This window comes from Python bivittatus, unplaced genomic scaffold, assembly GCF_059951505.1.
Source record: "Python bivittatus isolate LINGU-HERP-01145 unplaced genomic scaffold, Pbiv_v1 ctg000980_np1212, whole genome shotgun sequence".
Lineage (NCBI taxonomy): Eukaryota > Metazoa > Chordata > Lepidosauria > Squamata > Pythonidae > Python > Python bivittatus.
Window position 1 is genome coordinate 62,534,211 of NW_028277125.1, and position 17,679 is coordinate 62,551,889.

At 36.7% G+C, this 17,679-nt stretch overlaps 1 protein-coding gene across 2 annotated transcripts in view; it reads left to right on the plus strand.

Moving 5' to 3' along the window:
- MKI67 (marker of proliferation Ki-67) overlaps positions 1–16,525 on the plus strand; it is a 35,337-nt gene extending 18,812 nt beyond the window's left edge. For both annotated transcript variants that reach the window (XM_088131904.1, XM_088131903.1), the window contains exons 13-17: positions 6,883–6,996; positions 8,369–9,717; positions 10,579–10,648; positions 11,096–14,296; positions 16,196–16,525. In XM_088131904.1, coding sequence (XP_087988030.1) covers positions 6,883–6,996; positions 8,369–9,717; positions 10,579–10,648; positions 11,096–14,296; positions 16,196–16,326 — 4,865 coding nt within the window. In that variant the 3' untranslated portion in view covers positions 16,327–16,525. The remainder of the gene's footprint in view (positions 1–6,882; positions 6,997–8,368; positions 9,718–10,578; positions 10,649–11,095; positions 14,297–16,195) is intronic.
- Positions 16,526–17,679: the final 1,154 nt, after the last annotated feature.

Sequence of the window (17,679 nt, forward strand, 5' to 3'; positions counted from 1 at the left end):
TTAATATTTTCAGAGTATTTTAAGTGTCATGTCATACCATTGGCCAATTTTCTTTCTCAGGATAGACTTCTAGCTTATCTACTCTTGTGGCCCTAGATTGAAAAGCAAGAGAAAAGCAGGTGATCCCAAGCTCCTGTTGTTTCTTGTGGCTGGAACACTTGAAATATTTTGAGTTTTGTTCACCAGTCAGTTTTGTGTTTTGTTCAAACAGAACATAGCCTGCTTGAAACATTTCAACAGAATGTTTTGCATAGGACTGTTTTATTCCAGACTAAACAAAACACATTTTCTATTTTGTGTATGTTGCTAATGTCTAGCTAACTTGGCTGGTAGCTACTGAGTCCTTTAGCATAAGCAGTGGAAAAAGTAGTAGCAATATAGCATCAGTAACCCGATTTATATAAACAAATACAAAAATGGTGAAATAAAGTTGATAAAATTATATAGCATGTGTTTAAAACACTGCATTCATGATTTGGAGTTTTCCTGCACAGCTGTTTAATGTTAAGTTAGAAATTATTCTTCCATGAGCAAAAGAGATTCCATTGGTGCCAAGCATCTATCTTAATATAAAAATGTATGCAAACTTAACCAGTTGTTAAGTTTATTTAAATATTTTAACAGTCTTATTGGATGTATGTATTTATTTCCTATCCACTGAAAGGAAATAAAATCAGGCTGCCCCTAATTAGGAAATTGTGAGAGGGCTATAGAGAAGGGTGAGCAAGTAAAATATGCAGTGGGTTGTTGTTTTCTTAATTGTTACCAACATATCAACTCCTGGCTTTGCCAACAGATGGTGCTATGATAGTGTTAAAAATGTAAGCCATTACCAAAGTAGAGTATAGCATAGTAGCATATTCTGATATAGTTGACCATTAAGTAATTCTACCACCAGTTAATATTCTAGAACAGAAGTTTGAATGATCATGACCCTTAACTCAGTCTTTATACCTTCTGGAGAATTACAAGAGACTATCTGGTCATATGGTATTCTCAGCAGAAGGGTCATCATGAGTGGTGGTGGTGGTGGGGCTTTTGTGTGTATTGCAGGATTAAAGGTGATAATGGAAGCTGTAGACCTTCAGGATGCAAACCAATACTATTCTTAATTTTAAACCCGTCCTCACAGCAGCCTATATTTGGATCCATGTTGGAAGGAGGAATCAAGATTTCTGGGAGACAGAATGATTTGTAAAGAGTTCATATGTGCTCCAAAGTTTAAAAAAGAAACACCATTGTATTAGTAGTTTTTATATAGCCTCAGCTGGTGCAGAATGTTTGCACACATATTCACTATTGCATTGCTCATTTGTAAAGTAAAGCAATGCATCACAACACACTTGCAACCCCTCTTCCAGCCACCTGTGCTATTAAGTTCCATTGCAAACTTTCCCTTTTGCTTTTGTTTTTTAAAAAACAACAGTGATTATCCAAGTCAGCACTAAACAAATTTTTTCTGTTGGGCTATATGCTTAACTGCTTCTTTTCTAGCAACATTTATCTCCCACATTATCCTATCCATCCTAAACCAATAGCTTAGTTTCCTGAAAAATGTTTAAATACCCCCTGCCTCACATAAAACAGCAACTCGATTAATATTGCTGAAAGCAGTGAAAACACTCAAAATGATATAAATAGTCAAGCTTTGTTTCATAGTCAGAACACTTGAAATCGCCATATTGAACTAGAACATTTGCACATCTTATTAAAAAATGGATAAGTATTTTCAGTATTTTTAAGTTGACATTGTTGGCTTTTGCATGGTGATCACTCTGAACTTACTGCATTAGGTAGTTTAGAATATGTAAAACTATATTTAAAATTTAATATACCAATTAAAATAAAACATAAAAAATATTTTAAGTCCTCTCCTAAACCACAAAGCCAACCTCAGCTCTTCACAAGAGCTGTCAGTGTTTGATTTATCCATGGCAGGACTTGCAAAAGAAAAAGTAAAAAACTACAACTGAAACATAAAAAACATAAAAATAAAAAGCTGGCCTACTGAACCTAACATATATATAAACCATCCCTTCCCTCCACAATTATATTTTAATTAAAAGTCATTTAATTATATTTGAACTGCTTTTCAAAATGCTATTAGGGAGGAGCCATCTGAATCACTGGAGGTAAACTATTAAACAATAATGGGGTATATACAATGAAAAATGCCCTTGCTCCCCCTCCCCTGATCTCATGTTGTGAGAGGACTGCTGTCTTTTTTCCTTTTTTATTTTCCTTTACTGTATTTCTATTTAATGTACTTGGACAGCTTTAACTTCTGAGACCCAGAAATCTTTTTTTTCCTGGATTCACTGGGAGAGTTTTCCAATGGTTGGGGCACTATTCTTGGGACTTAGTCCTTTCAGTAGCAGCTTCAAAAGAAAATGAGATCATTAAGCTGGGTAGTTCTCATTCCCTCTCTTCCTATGGTCCATTGTCTGCAGTCATTGTAGAGAAACCTACCCATGCCATGTTTCCGGGGTCAGTCAGGTTGTCAATCCTTTTGGGTAAGCCAAGGACCTAGACATGAAGCAGCACAATAGAAGAAAGAAAAGAAGGAAAGAAAGAAAGAAAGATTATATGCCATTAAGTTGTTTTTGACTCCTAGTGACCAGATTTTCCCCATGATGATCTATTTCTAACCTGGCATTTCAACAGTGCACTCATTGCCACTGTAAATGAGTCCATCCACCTTGCTGCTGGTATTCTTCTTTTCTTTCCTTCCACTTTTCCCAGCATTAGAGTATTTTCTAGAGAACAGAATACAATAAAAGACAACCACTTTTCTCCTGTGATCGGTAGGCCTGCCTTCCATGTGGTCTCATACTGTTGCATCAGACAAGCAATTCTTGCTGAGTTATCCTGCTGATCCAAGTACTTTGTTTTCTCAAGAGCTTGAAAAGTAACTTCCCGTCCCTGGGGGAAAGCACAGCTCAAGAGAGTATCATTGTGCCTGAAGTTTTGCAGAGTCTTTCAGCAGGGGCTGCCCTGACAAATATCAAAGGTAAAAATGCAAGTGGCCCTCAGCTGATTTTTATTCTTTTCCCCAAGTCCCATTGAGTCTCCTAAAATAAGAGAGCATTCTATACTGCTGATTATTTATGAGTTGTGGGGAACGCTCTTCTAGAATTAAGATGTGAGTTCCCCGGGTGCTGTTGATCGTTCACTTCCCATGCCAATTAGACAAAGAAAAGGGAAAATAATTGAAACAGAATAGCAATTAGGAATCGACTGCCACAGATTCCAGGACACTCTTTTCACACAGCAGTTTCAGTCTTCTAAACAAACAGGTCTTTAAGGTTCGTACTCCAATCAACATCCAACCCATTTTTGGACTCAGAAATGACCAAGATTTTTCTAGCAGCTTGATAACCAGCCACTAATATCTACTTCTCAGATGCATTGGATTGTTTTTATATAATTAATGGGCCTTCTTTTCCCAACTGTAAAATAGGGAAAATAGAATGCCAAGCCTTGTGAACCCACTTCTATGCAACTATTATCATGATACATTGCAGAACATCAGTAGTCTGGATATAACTTTTTTTTCCTACTGAAGGAAGAGGAAAGAGATTCAGCTTATTATGGCTTCAGTTGCTTGGAAATTGGACTTTTTGTGACCAAGTCTTGATCAGGATCTGCAACCCAATACATTAAGATGACCATGCCTCTGCCTTGACTTCATATGCATATATACAGGTGAAACTCAAAAAATTAGAATATCGTGCAAATGTTCATTTATGTCAGTAAGGCAACTCAAAAGGTGAAACCAATATATGAGATAGACGCATTACATGCAAAGTGAGGTATGTCAAGCCTTACTTTGGTATAATTGTGATGGTTATGGCGTACAGCTTATGAAAACCCCAAATTCACAATCTCAGAAAATTAGAATAGTGTGAAAAGGTTCAATATTCTAGGCTCAAAGTGTCCCACCCTAATCAGCTAATGAAGCCATAACACCTGCAAAGGTTCCTGAGCCTTTAAATGGTCTCTCAGGCTGGTTCAGTAGGAATCACAAGCATGGGAAAGACTGCTGACCTGACAGTTGTGCAGAAAACCATCATTGACACCCTCCATAAGGAGGGAAAGCCCCAAAAGGTAATTGCAAAAGAAGTTGGATGTTCCCAAAGTGCTGTATCAAAGCACATCAATAGAAGGTTATATGGAAGGGAAAAGTGTGGTAGAAAAAGGTGCACAAGCAGCAGGGATGACCGCAGCCTGGAGAGGATTGTCAGGAAAAGGCCATTCAAAAGTGTTGGGGACTTTCACAAGGAGTGGACTGAGGCTGGAGTTAGTGCATCAAGAGCCACCACACACAGACGGATCCTGGACATGGGCTTCAAATGTCGTATTCCTCTTGTCAAGCTGCTCCTGAACAACAAACAACATCTGAAGCGTCTTACCTGGGCTACAGAAAAAAAGAACTGGTCTGTTGCCCAGTGGTCCAAAGTCCTCTTTTCTGATGAGAGCATCAGAACTTTTGCATCTCATTTGGGAACCAAGGACCCAGAGTCTGGAGGAAGAATGGAGAGGCACACAATGCACAATGCTTGAAGTCCAGTGTGAAGTTTCCACAGTCTGTGTTGATTTGGGGAGCCATGTCATCTGCTGGTGTTGGTCCACTGTGCTTCATTAAGTCCAGGGTCAACACAGCCGTCTACCAGGAGGTTTTGGAGCACTTCATGCTTCCTTCCGCAGACGAGCTTTATGGGGATGCTGACTTCATTTTCCAGCAGGACTTGGCACCTGCCCACACTGCCAAAAGTACCAAAACCTGGTTCAATGACCATGGGATTAGTGTGCTTGATTGGCCAGCAAACTCGCCTGACCTGAACCCCATAGAGAATCTATGGGGCATTGCCAAGAGAAAGATGAGGGACATGAGACCGAACAATGCAGCGGAGCTGAAGGCCGCTATTGAAGCATCCTGGTCTTCCATAACACCTCAGCAGTGCCACAGGCTGATAGCATCCATGCCACGCCGCATTGCGGCAGTCATTGCTGCAAAAGGGGCCCAAACCAAGTACTGAGTACATATGCATGCTTATACTTTGCAGAGGTCCGATACTGTTCTATTTCCAATCCTTGTGTTATTGATGTCATGTAATATTCTAATTTTCTGAGATTGTGAATTTGGGGTTTTCATAAGCTGTACGCCATAATCATCACAATTATACCAAAGTAAGGCTTGACATATCTCGCTTTGCATGTAATGCGTCTATCTCATATATTGGTTTCACCTTTTGAGTTGCCTTACTGACATAAATGAACATCTGCACGATATTCCAATTTTTCGAGTTTCACCTGTACATCAAGAAATTCATTTGTAGAGTTTCTTTTCTGAAGCCTCCCCCCACCCCCCGTTGACAGATAGATATATTTGAGATTGCAGAGTTCACTTATACAGAGCCCAGTCAGCTGCATATATGAGGATCCATCCTGTGAACAGCTCAACCAACTTTTCCATCAGAGTTCATATGAAGAGCAGCAGCAAGGTCCTAAGCCTCTTCCTTTGTGAGACAATTCAATCTTAATTCACAAGTGTTATCAGATGCCTCATTTGGCACAAGAGTCCTGCAACAAATAGTGCCTTGTTTCTAAATCTTAGAAAGTAATGCCCAACCTATTTGTATTGATTTTGTAGGTTCCTTCAAAGGAGTCTAGCCAGAGAATGTTAGACTTAGCCTGAAATTTCTTTTTCTGCTCTGGGTGGAGAATATCTGCCCACTTTTTAAAAGATTTTTTTCTGTTCCAGGAGACACTTTCTTGATACCTGTTTCTTGCATCTATATCTCTAATATCTTTAAACTTTTGGAGCTTGTATTGCTATTTCCAGTCTCAAAACAATATAGAAATTGCTCTTCTTTAGTGTTACATTTTTGCCCTCACTAGAGGTGTATATAAAACAGGAACATGGTTTCATTTTGAACCCAGAACAAAGCCACCGGACTCCAGAGTTTCTGCTAAATGGTTTTGGGCCAACCATGGGTCAACAGAACCAAAACCCAAAATACAATTGTATCATGTTTCAGATGAAACAGAATCTAAAAGGGACAAGCACAGCAAGGCTGGTGTATGCCATTCCCTCTACCAGTTTTTTAGCTTCCACCACAGTGTATCCCACAGACCCACTTGGCCCCAGTCTCCCTAGCATCTTCCTTCTCCCTCCTCAGCCACTGCCCCAGTACAGCATATTTCTAATTTTTATACATGGAAAAGTGCACAGACTGCTCATAATTGAGCAGGTCCAAGTTGGTGCTTTAAACAAGACTTTTGTTTTTATTTATTTATTTATTTTTGCTGGAAAAGCTGTTGACGAAGTGTTCCCTAGTCTGTCATTTCCATTCCAGCAGTCATAAGTGTTTGATAGTGATAAAGGCAGTAGTGCAATGCCAAATCTTAGACTTAAAAGAGAGGAAAAGGAAGATGACTTTTTCTTCTTCCTTGTTTTGTTAAATGTTCATGAAGGACACACAGTGTAGGGCACATTGATAAAAATCTATTTATAGTTACTGATATATCACTATAGAAGCAATCACAAGTTTTAGTTTATTTTACTGGGCAAATTAATTACTTGCATCATAATTTGTAGTAGAGTTTGCTCTTAAGATGGTGGTTTGGCAGAAAGTATCCACAATCTCCTGGAGTAGCTTGGGTTTGTAGGAATTTTCATCCTGGTAAATTATGTACTTAGGTTCTTTGCTTTTAAATTGCTATGGACATTAATGTTTGAAAATAATAATGCTGGAATCTGAGTGCATTACAAATCTAGGGACAAGTCAAGTGAAAAAGATATATTCTTTATGGTTATATTTGGTCTTGTATTTAATTACATGCTAACTGAACATTAATAGATTTAAATGCTATTTGCAGGGTTGGCTGAAATGTTCCACACTCCACCAACTGGAAAAGAGAAAAGTTTTGTACCAGAAACTCTGACATCAAAACCAGAAATTATGTCAGAAATGAATGCATCAGAAGATTATGGTATATTTTATTATGTTATTTCATACATTCTGAATTATGACCATATGGTAGATTAGGGTTGATTACTTTGCCATTCATTCCTAAGATAGGGTCCTGCAAATCAAAAAACTTTGGTTTCTAGAATGGAAGGAAGCCTTTTCTAGATCAGGTCCTCTCTCCTCTGAGACTAGTAAGGCTGTGTGGAACTCTGTTCTTGTGTTTTAGAAGCTTCAGGTCAGTCTTTTCTTGCCATTCCCACCAGAATTTCAGGTGTTGCTTTAAGCTACTGTGCTGCTTTCAGTAGGAAGAAAATCTACTGAAGGAAAATGAGCAAAAGCAGAGAATGATGGATAGATGTACAGGTAGTCCTTGCTTAACAACTGCAATAGGGACAGGAAAATTGGTCGTCAAGCGGGATGGTTGTTAAGTGAGTCACCACATGACCAGACCCAATTTTTACCACCATTTTTCAACGGTTGTTAAGTGAATCATGTCGTTAAACGAATCCAGCTTCCCCAATGGATGTTTTTTGCCGGAATTTGCTTAACAACCATGTGATTTGTATAATAACCACATAATTTGCTTAACAACTGTAATAAAAATGTTACAGATCATGATCATGTGACTGGGGGCTGGTGCGACAGTTTGCAACAGTGGGAAGTGAGTACAGGTCGTAAAGCACTTTTTCAAGGCTGTCGTAACTTTGAACCATCACTAAACAAATGGTCATTAAGCGAGGACTACTTGTATGAGTTTTATTAAATCACTGAGCTACCTCAAGTTAGTAAATACTGAATTAAAGTTCAGTAAATACTGAATTAAAATATATGGTTTAATCCAAATAAAGTTTTATAAGGTAATAATGAAGAAAACAGGACATAATTTGTCATTCCTTGCACTACCTTGTAAAGCTATGTTATGAAAAAAGAATGAAATAATTAGCAAGTTCAGATACTTTAACGCATTCATTTAATGGCTTCTAATTTATGTCTCAGTTTGAAGAAATGCATAAAACTGTTTCTATATTTGATTTCACAATTTATAATATTATCAGAATAGATAAACTGTATACTGTCCTCTGATTATAGACAGTTGTAGAATCTGGTTCTTCTGCTCCTTAGAGTTGCCATGTTTCAAGTATTCAGTCTGCTTAAGGCACAATCCTGGTTACCATATGTGTGTTTTTCATTAAGAATAATTAACTTTCATTTGTCTTTAATTCATTTTTAACATTCTTGGTGTAATTTGGTTTTCTGTTTTTGTTTCATTCTAAAACATAAAGTCTAATAAGTAAATACTTTCTTCTAAGTAACATTCCTTCACATTCAAGTGTGCTTCCTTTAATATAGTCAGTGAAGTTTCATTACTGTATCATTTTTTTTACTTGTATTAGAAAAAAAGTCTGTTTTGGATTTCAACATTTCAAGCCAAAAAACACATTACAATCAAGATGTAACATCCCCAGTTTTGGAAGAAGTTTCACAAATATCCATTCCTGACCAGGGTAATTTAAAGATGACTAATGGAGAAACAAGTATTAAAAAATATATTGAAGAAGAGAATTTATTGGTGTCACTAAATGAAAGAAATATAATGGGAATAGAAGAAGAAAACCTACAACAAGAATCAGAGCCAGTCAAATTGCTTTTGGGAGTCAAGAGACTCTTGAAGACACCTGAGCAAAACTTGGAATCCGTGGAGGCATTTTCAGGGGTCAAGACACTCTTGAGGACATCTGAGAAAAAATCTGGACCTGTTGAGGTGATTTCAGGGGTCAAGAGGCTCTTGAGGACACCTAAGCAAAAATCAGAGCCAGTTGAGGCACTTTCAGGGGTCAAGAGGCTCTTGAGAACACCTAAGCAAAAATCAGAGCCGGTGGAAGCACTTTCAGGAGTCAAGAGGCTCTTGAAGACACCCAAGCAAAAATCTGAACCTGTTGAGGCACTTTCAGGAGTCAAGAGGCTCTTGAGGACACCTAAGCAAAAATCAGAGCCAGTTGAAGCACTTTCAGGAGTCAAGAGGCTCTTGAAGACACCCAAGCAAAAATCTGAACCTGTTGAGGCGCTTTCAGGGGTCAAGAGGCTCTTGAGGACACCTAAGCAAAAATCAGAGCCGGTCGAAGCACTTTCAGGGGTCAAGAGGCTCTTGAGGACACCTAAGCAAAAATCAGAGCCGGTTGAAGCACTTTCAGGAGTCAAGAGGCTCTTGAGAACACCTAAGCAAAAATATGAACCTGTTGAGGCGCTTTCGGGAGTCAAGAGAATCTTGAAGACACCCAAGCAAAAATCAGAACCCGTGGAGGTGCTTTCAGGAATCAAGACCATCTTGAAGACACCCAAACAGAACATGGATGTAGATGATGTCTATACTAAATCTGTGGTATCTACTGAAGAAGTATTAGCAAACATGGTTGGAAGTGTTACTAAAAAGAAAACAAAGCAGAGAATGCATCCTATGGAAGATACCAATATTAATAACATTACTGAAGAATTTAAGGAAACTGTGAAGCCTATAGAAGATGGAGAAAGTATTCAGTTGATGACACAAAAGCAAAGATTTGAACACATAAACAATGTGGTTGGCATTTGTCAGAGATTGAAAACATCAAAACCAAAATCTATGCCAACTGATGACTACTTGGAATTGCAGAAGTTTATGACTGAATCTAAAGAAAGCTCCATAAGTCCTGCAATAGATTATACAGGTGTCAAAGAAATGTTGGACACTGAAAATGAGCATAATGTAAGTTTATTATATCAAGTATTTGTATTCATTTTTATTTAGGTAGCCCACACTTTAGTAACCTAAAGAATTCATGTAATCCATTTTTCTTGCACAATAACATTTTGTGACACAGAGTCATTTGTGTTTGATCCCAGAAATTCAAATGACAGTAGATCGTTAATTTGGTCTTAGGAAGTGGGGCTAAGCATTGTGATCTTGTGGAAATTGGCTACTTCAATTTTTAGACTAAAAATATTATCATTTTTTTGGATTCTTAATTATAGATCTTAGTATTGCAAAACACAGAACTTAAAAAATGTCACTGCCAACTATAATATTTCATCTTCGGACATATAGCCTATCTTTGTTATTATCTTCTAGTATATATAATATCAATTTGTATAACACCCATTCTCTGTTGTAAACATGTATGTCCTTGGGAAGGGTCCGCATAGCTGCTTCAAATACTCTGCTTTGCCTATGCATGTATATGTAAGCACAGCTACTTTGATTTCCTGCAATTCCAATACAAGTATAGTCTCTGCATGCATGCTCAAGGCAGATAATTTGGAAAAAGTGCTGAGCTGAGAGTAGTTTCCTGAACCCAGCCCTACAAAATACACAGCTGCATCATCACTTCAAGTAAGAGTGTTGTACCTCGGTCCTTAAAAGGCTACTCTTTAAATACTTTGTACAGCTGTAAATACTCAGCTAATTCTGTCTAGATCCTTATGGAATTTATTTGCGTGCGCGCACACACACACATTCAATTATTATTTATTTTTTATATATATATTTGATTAATGGAGATTTGGAACATTTTTATAGGTGCAAAATATTTTGATGTCAGCTATTTTAATAACTATGTAATACTTATAGGCTGAATTACCAGAATCTGTGAATCTTATGGAAGAAAATGGATCTTATATCACTTCCAGAAATCAACTAGGTAAGTAAATATTATTTCAATAAAGTCTGTGGTTTGTATCTTCTTTTGAAGGTATACTATAAGTAAATGAAGATACAGTTCTATGTTTTATTCACACAAAAGAGTTTTGTCTAGACTTGCTTTTTTCTTTTTGCTCATATTGTAATTTTGATGCAAATTGTTTCACTGCTGTGAAAATTAATGAGAACCATTTTTTAAAAAGTTGTAGCAGAGCTCTGTAAATTTAAAATTAGTACAACTTTTGGAATATAAATATTAGGAAATTATTATAAAAATAAGTTTCTATTTGTGATTGTTGTCATTACCGAGATACTTATATAAATGTTTCTTCAAAGTAAAATGACAAAGCTACCTAGAAGATCAGCTCAAAACTTTTCATAATAAAACTTTTCAATTTTTTTATAATGACTATGACTCAAAAATATATTTGAACATGCTTTATTTCAGAGTCTGTGGAAAATGTGTCTGGAAGTTGCAAAGTGAAGCTGGAAGTTACATTTGAAAGAGAATCTCATTTTCCAGTAACAAAAAATAACAGTAGTAGTGTTCCGAAACATGTAGGTCATGTTGCATGTAATTCATTTAATGAATTAAAAACAGAGTTCAACGAAGAAACAACTAGAGCAGTATATCTCTCTGAAAGCTATAAGCCAGATGGAATGAGTTCCAAAAATGAAGCCAAAACTGATTTTGTGAAGGAAGCAGCTGCAAATCCTGATGCATTAGATACAGAAAAGCTTGAATCACTTCCTTTGGTTAGAACTAGGAGAAGGAAAATAAATGACCGCAGTTGTGCAATATATACAAAGAAGATTCAGAGGCCTACAAAGAATACCCGTAGACCAAGATCAGCTAACTGTGAACAAACCAGTGAGAGTTTTGACAACCAAACAGAACTAAATCCAATGGACAAATCTGAAAGCAATTTTACAACAACTGAAACCAAGACCAAACAGTCTCAAAGAGGAAGACCAAAGAAGCTGCCTGTTAAAACAAATGGGAATATAGGACCTGGTAACATAAGCCATACTCAGCAATTACAAAAACCTTCAAAGGAAACAACAGTGGAAGAACAGTCTGTAAACAGGAAAAAAGTGGCAACTAAAAGAAATGGAAAAATTGAAGCAAATATGGATTTGGAAGAAAATGGACCAACCCCAGAAAATGAAGGTGATTTAACTGCCAAGATATGGCTAAGGTCTAGAAATGTAAAAAAGAGTGCAAGTGACCTGAATACAAAGTTTGACGAAGGTAAAACTAATAATGCATTGTCAGGGGAAGAAAGTATTAAAAGAAATAGGAGAGGAAAGAACGCTGTAATACAATCAAACCCAGAAACATTAATCACAACTTTTAATGAACATAAGCAAGGAAGAAAAAAATATACAGTATCCAAAATAATTAAAACGGAAACTTCAGCAAATAATCTAACAGTAACGAAAGAAAATTTAGTGAGGAAGGGGAAGGGGAAAAATGTTCATTTTCTACTTAAAAGTGACTTTAAGGTTTCTGAAGAAAAATGTGTACTTAGATATGAGGATAATGCTCCTGAAGAAGAAGAAAGTGCATTTCTTGAAAGCTCTGTTTCTCCAAAAGAGAATACATCACAAAGTTGCAAAAGAAAAGCTGTTCCTGTTGAAACACAACTAATTTGTATGTCTTATTTTAAAGAGAAACGCACATTAGAGAACTGCAGAGACAGCCATAAACAAGATATACATGTGTCTTTTAAAAATGTAACTCCCGAAACAAATCTGCCTGCATTTAACTCTAGTTTTGTCCAAGAGAAATCCATGCTGGAAATTCAAACTGAAAGCATTTCTACTGAAATTCCAAAGGTTCCCTTGGAAAGCATGCAAACTCCAGCAGAGCACAATCCAGTCAGAAGAGAAAAGCTAGCAAAAAAGTATCTGCCCAGCAGAGGTAGAGGCAAAAAAACCATTTCCAGCCCCTCTATAGAAAGTGACAGTAAATCAGCCTTTGATGTGAAAGAGGAAAATCAGCCAAAAAGGGGCAGAGGGAGAAAAATGGTTCAAATGCTCCCCAAACCTATTCCTTTGGAAAATACTGCTTTTGGAGAAGAGGATTCAACAATAAACAGCTTCCCGTCTGCCCAGGGAGGATATTCTTTGCCACAAATTCAAGATGAGACTGTAAAGGAAGCTGAAGAGAAGCCATTAGAAAATGTGCAAATTCTTGAAAAGTATATTCCACCAAAAAGGGTAGTAAAAGAAAATCCACCCAGGAGAGGCAGAAGCAAGCAAGTTAATAAAATTTCCAGTAATGAGGCAGCTGATGTCCAGGACCCAAATATGGTTATCAACCAAGAGGATAATCAGTCCAGAAGAGGAAGAAGGAAAAGGAGTGCTCCAGAATCCTCTTCACTGAAGAGCCAAAGGACAGTGAAAGAAAATCCACCCAGGCAAGGCAGGCACAAACAAACTATGTCTGGTGAAATATCTGCACATTGTGACAGTACAGAGATAACTGCTATAAAAGACCAAAATATAGTTGGCAAAAATGCTTGTCCTGCAAAAGAGAATCAATCAAAAATGAGTGGAAGAAGAAAAATCACTCTTGTGTTTCAGAAAACCCTTTCTCCTGTCAAAAATGACACTTTTCATTTGCTATCACCAAACAAAGGGAAACATTCAGATGAACAGCCTACTGAAGGTTTGAAAACTGCAAATAATGCAAATGAGAATTTATCACATAAATGTAGAAGAAGAAAAGCAGATGATGAAATTTCAGCAAGCTCAGTTTCTTCCTGTAAAATTGCTAAATTGATTGATAATGACATTCAAGAAAACAGAACAAAAGATTTAGAACATGTAGCAAAACAGAATATATCCAGAAGAAGTAAAAGAAAACAATTAACACCTTACGGAACTGCAACAGAAAGGATTGATGAACTAAGAATTAACAGTAAAAAGACTGAACCAGTAACAGATAAAGTGGATCCTTTAGAAAATAGTTTTGAAAAAAAGCACCAGTCAAAGAAGCAAAGAGAAGAAACTACTATTGCATCACTAGTTTCTCCCTCTCTGAAAGTGAGCATCACTTTGTCACCATTATCTTCTGCAGATGAAAATCAAAGTGGAAATCGCAAAGATTCCATTGAAAAAGGGAAATTAGCAAAACATTCTGGTACATATAATATAATGACACGTTCTGTCAGAGGAAAAGGCATGGTTCAAAAAGAAGAGTTTTTTCATGAAAAGGAAAACAAAGATTACAAACAGAAAACAGCAATGGCAAGCGAGAACAATCAAAGAAGAGGTAGAAGAAAAATTAAACTTGAGGCTGCTGTTTCTCCTTCACTTAAAGAAAAATGCATATTGCCTACAGGCAGTGATATTGTTCCTAATGACCAAATTATGATTCTAAATAACGTTTCTAATAAAAAAGTTTCTTTAATGGGCAAGGGACAGAACATTCTTAAAATGAAAACCATGACCCAAAACACCAATCAAGGTAATTCATCTAATTATGACCAAAATAAAAATGTGGAGCACTCAAATATGCTGGTGCAAAAGAGTTCATCAAAACGGGGCAAAAGAAAAATTAACAGCAATTCAGAAACAAATGTCTCTCCTGACACAATGAAAAATGTATTTCCAGAAAATAAATCAACAATATCTAAAGCAGGTATGTTGATATCTTTTATCTCTTAAACTAGTAAGCTTTATTCTTAAAGAATATGTTAGGGTTAGAATTAAAGAGAAATCCAGTAAAGCGCAGATTTTCTCTTGATCTTGCCTCTCTGCTCCCAAATTCTATTCATAAATGTTGGAAACCTTACAGAACAGTTTTTGAACGTAGGGTTTGCAAGAATGAACTCATTGTGTTATATTTCTAACCTCCCTGATCACTAGCAATTCTATAGTTAGTGGAATACTACAATAGCAGTTAAGAGATTACGGTTAAGAATCTGCACTAAAGAAAAAAAAAAGTATTATTTCAGACTCAGAACAGGTACTGCACTCAAAACATTTCAGATTGTTTTGTTTTAGTTAATGGTTGTGGTCAACAGAGAAAAACTTGGAAGTGCTTCTATGTTCTATCAGAATTTAAAAAGGGAAAGTTTCGAGTGTTCCAGCCATAGGAAAAGTGGGAACCTGGAAGAGCTGCTTGTTTCCTTCCTGGAAATCCAAGAGGCACAGGAATTGGTCGCAGTAATACGTTACTACAGACTTGCCAAAAGATTGGTGAAAGCAGTGGTTGGAAATATTTTTTTTGGAAAACTTCAATGGAAAGCACTGGGTTGGGGGAAAAATACTACAGAATCTATTATATTGCACACTTCCACAGCTTAGTTTGCCATTCTTCTAAAGAAGGAATAATGTGTGATTTCCAGGAAAAGGCATAAAGTGCCCTGGCAGTTGTTATCATATATAGAGCTAGCTCAGTATACTTTGTAGAGATGTAAGGCTTGATAGTGTTTAACAGAAATAGGTATTCCTACACTGTTTTTATTTTTTAAAAAATCCTCTAGTTCCTACTATTTGAATAGTGTAGCAAAATTTAAATGCATGTTGAAAAACCTGATAAAAGTAAGAATCCTGTGTGCACGTGCACATACACAGAAGTTTATAGCCGTCAAATAGAAGAATAGAAGCTGGATGGGATTTTCAGTACTGGCATTTTAAGGTGCATTCTGGAATCTTAACATCAGCAGAGCACAACAGTTCACAAACAGCACACCCTAAAAGTTCCACAAACCAGCCCAAACCAATATGCAGGTTTTGCATTTTAAAACTCATTCTGGGACCTCAATATCAGTAAACCAGAAGAGTATACACAGAGTGTGACCCTGAGAACTCAAGAAGTCAGTCCAGATCAGCACACACTCAGAGGGGTTTTTTTTCTTCTCGGCTATGGAGATGCAAGTTAGAAATTCCAACTCCCCCTTAGCTGCAGGAGCTTTCTTCCTTTGGAAAGATCCTGAAAGAGATCTTTTGATAATAGTCCTTTATTTGCATGTACATATGCAATATATCTTCCTCAACTCTTAATTCTATTGGCTACTGAAGAAAGTGTTGTTGTTGTTGTTGTTCACAGTAATAGGCCAGATTAGTTGTCCTGCCCAGAAATGCAATGTTATTTTAACCCTCCCAAATAATGTTCTTTTTCAGCCTAATGCTTTTCAGATGTGATTGCAGTTCTCAAAATTCTTGGTACTGTAGCCCCAATATATTTAAAAGATATCAGGTTGGTGAATGCTACCACATAGTCTGTATGGGAAAATATAAAATTAATTATTTAGCCACGTTTATTCTGTTCTGTACTTTTTGGATCCTATTATATTTACTGGGGTTTTATAGAAATAATAGCACCCCACCCTTCAGAGTCTCTTAAAAATAAACGGTGCTGAAGGTTCTCTTGCATTTTAATTGATTTTAGTCCTATTGGAATATTTCAAAGTTCTGTGTAAAGTAGTAATAAATCTGAGAACAAATAGATACAGAAATGTTAGAAACAATTTACTTACTCTAGGAAGAATACTTGTAAAAATTGTTATCATATACTCATTTTGTTTTTCCATAGAAAACACTGGAAGTGTAACGGTGCAAACAAGAGGAAAAAAGAAAATGAAAGAAGAGAATACCACCCTGGTGACCAAACTGCCTGGAGAAACAGAAGGCAGGACAAGAGCAAGCAAAAGAATAAGAAAATAGATTTGTCTGAAACTGAAGTTAACAAAGTATGCTTCAACATTCACTTCCACTTAACCCTTGGCATTGATAATTTCTGATGCAAATATTCTGTAAATACCATTTCAAGTTATTTTACTTTGAAATTGTTTAAAATATTAAAGGATTAGGAATTTAAATTTTAACTGCTCTGATTTGTATTCAATAAATTTTTTAATGCTGATGTTATTGTACTTATGTATTTTATTATTAAAAATATACTTAAACAATATTGCTTTTTACAATGATCCAGTTGGAGGCTAAGGTGTCTGCTGGAGTAGCATAGATTAGGCAGTGTTCTTTTTGGAATCAGTGCTAATGTTAGCTCATCCTTCCACACTATAGTAACTGATACTAGGATGGAAAACATTAGCTATTCAGTTTCTCAGAACATACACACTTGAATTTTTACGAGGCCAGTGTTTTGCTTGTTTAGCACTAGCCCTGTTGCACAATTTATACAGAGTTTCATTCTGATGTCTTGCTGTTTTGTAATAGAAGGCAAGTCTGGAAGCTGTTGGGTTAGCAGTTGGATGCATGATCCACAGTCCTATTGAAGGACATATATCCAAAGTGGAAATGGGTGCTTTGTTCTGTGTGCAGACCAAGCATGGTTTGAAAGTGGCTGAACTATGCTGGAAAGGTCATGATACTGTCAAAACAAAATCCAGATAATTTAGGTAGTTCCAGGTTTTGGCCAACACAAAGCCTTGAGAATTGGGGGCAAGTAGGGCTTACTTCCCACATATAGCTTATGTGACAATCTTCATATCAATCTTGCCAGGGCCTTACGCCCCATAGCCACCAGTGCATTTGAATTCAAGTGTGGTCTGTCCACCCATCTACCCAACCTTTTTGCTGCAGTGCGCAAGAACCATTCTTGAAAGAAATGGTTATAGAAATTTCAGCAGTTGGATAGTTTTCACTTAGAACTTATTTCCCAGACTGTTGAAGCAGGGACTTTTTCAGTCTTTCGCTCAGGCTTCTGAAATGGTAAAAGGCTGTTCTCTTAAATGTCCACTAATCTAAATATAAACATTTTAGTCTCTGAAAATACCAGTACCTCATGTGGGTTGGTCCTGCCCAATGCTCCCTGAACTCTGCTTAGAATATTCCAGGTACAAAACATTTTTATGCATTCCTAGCCCAACTATTTTTCTCATGTCCAGAATCCCTAGTTCATTCCATTCCTTACCTTACCTCTTTTTAATTGCAGTCTTTAATATAAATAACAGGTCTGCTCCCTTCCAAATATTAATATAAAATGGCTTGATTGGCTATCCAGAAAGTGATGTATATGTGAAATAAGAATGCTAAAATTTTGGATATGTGGCTAAT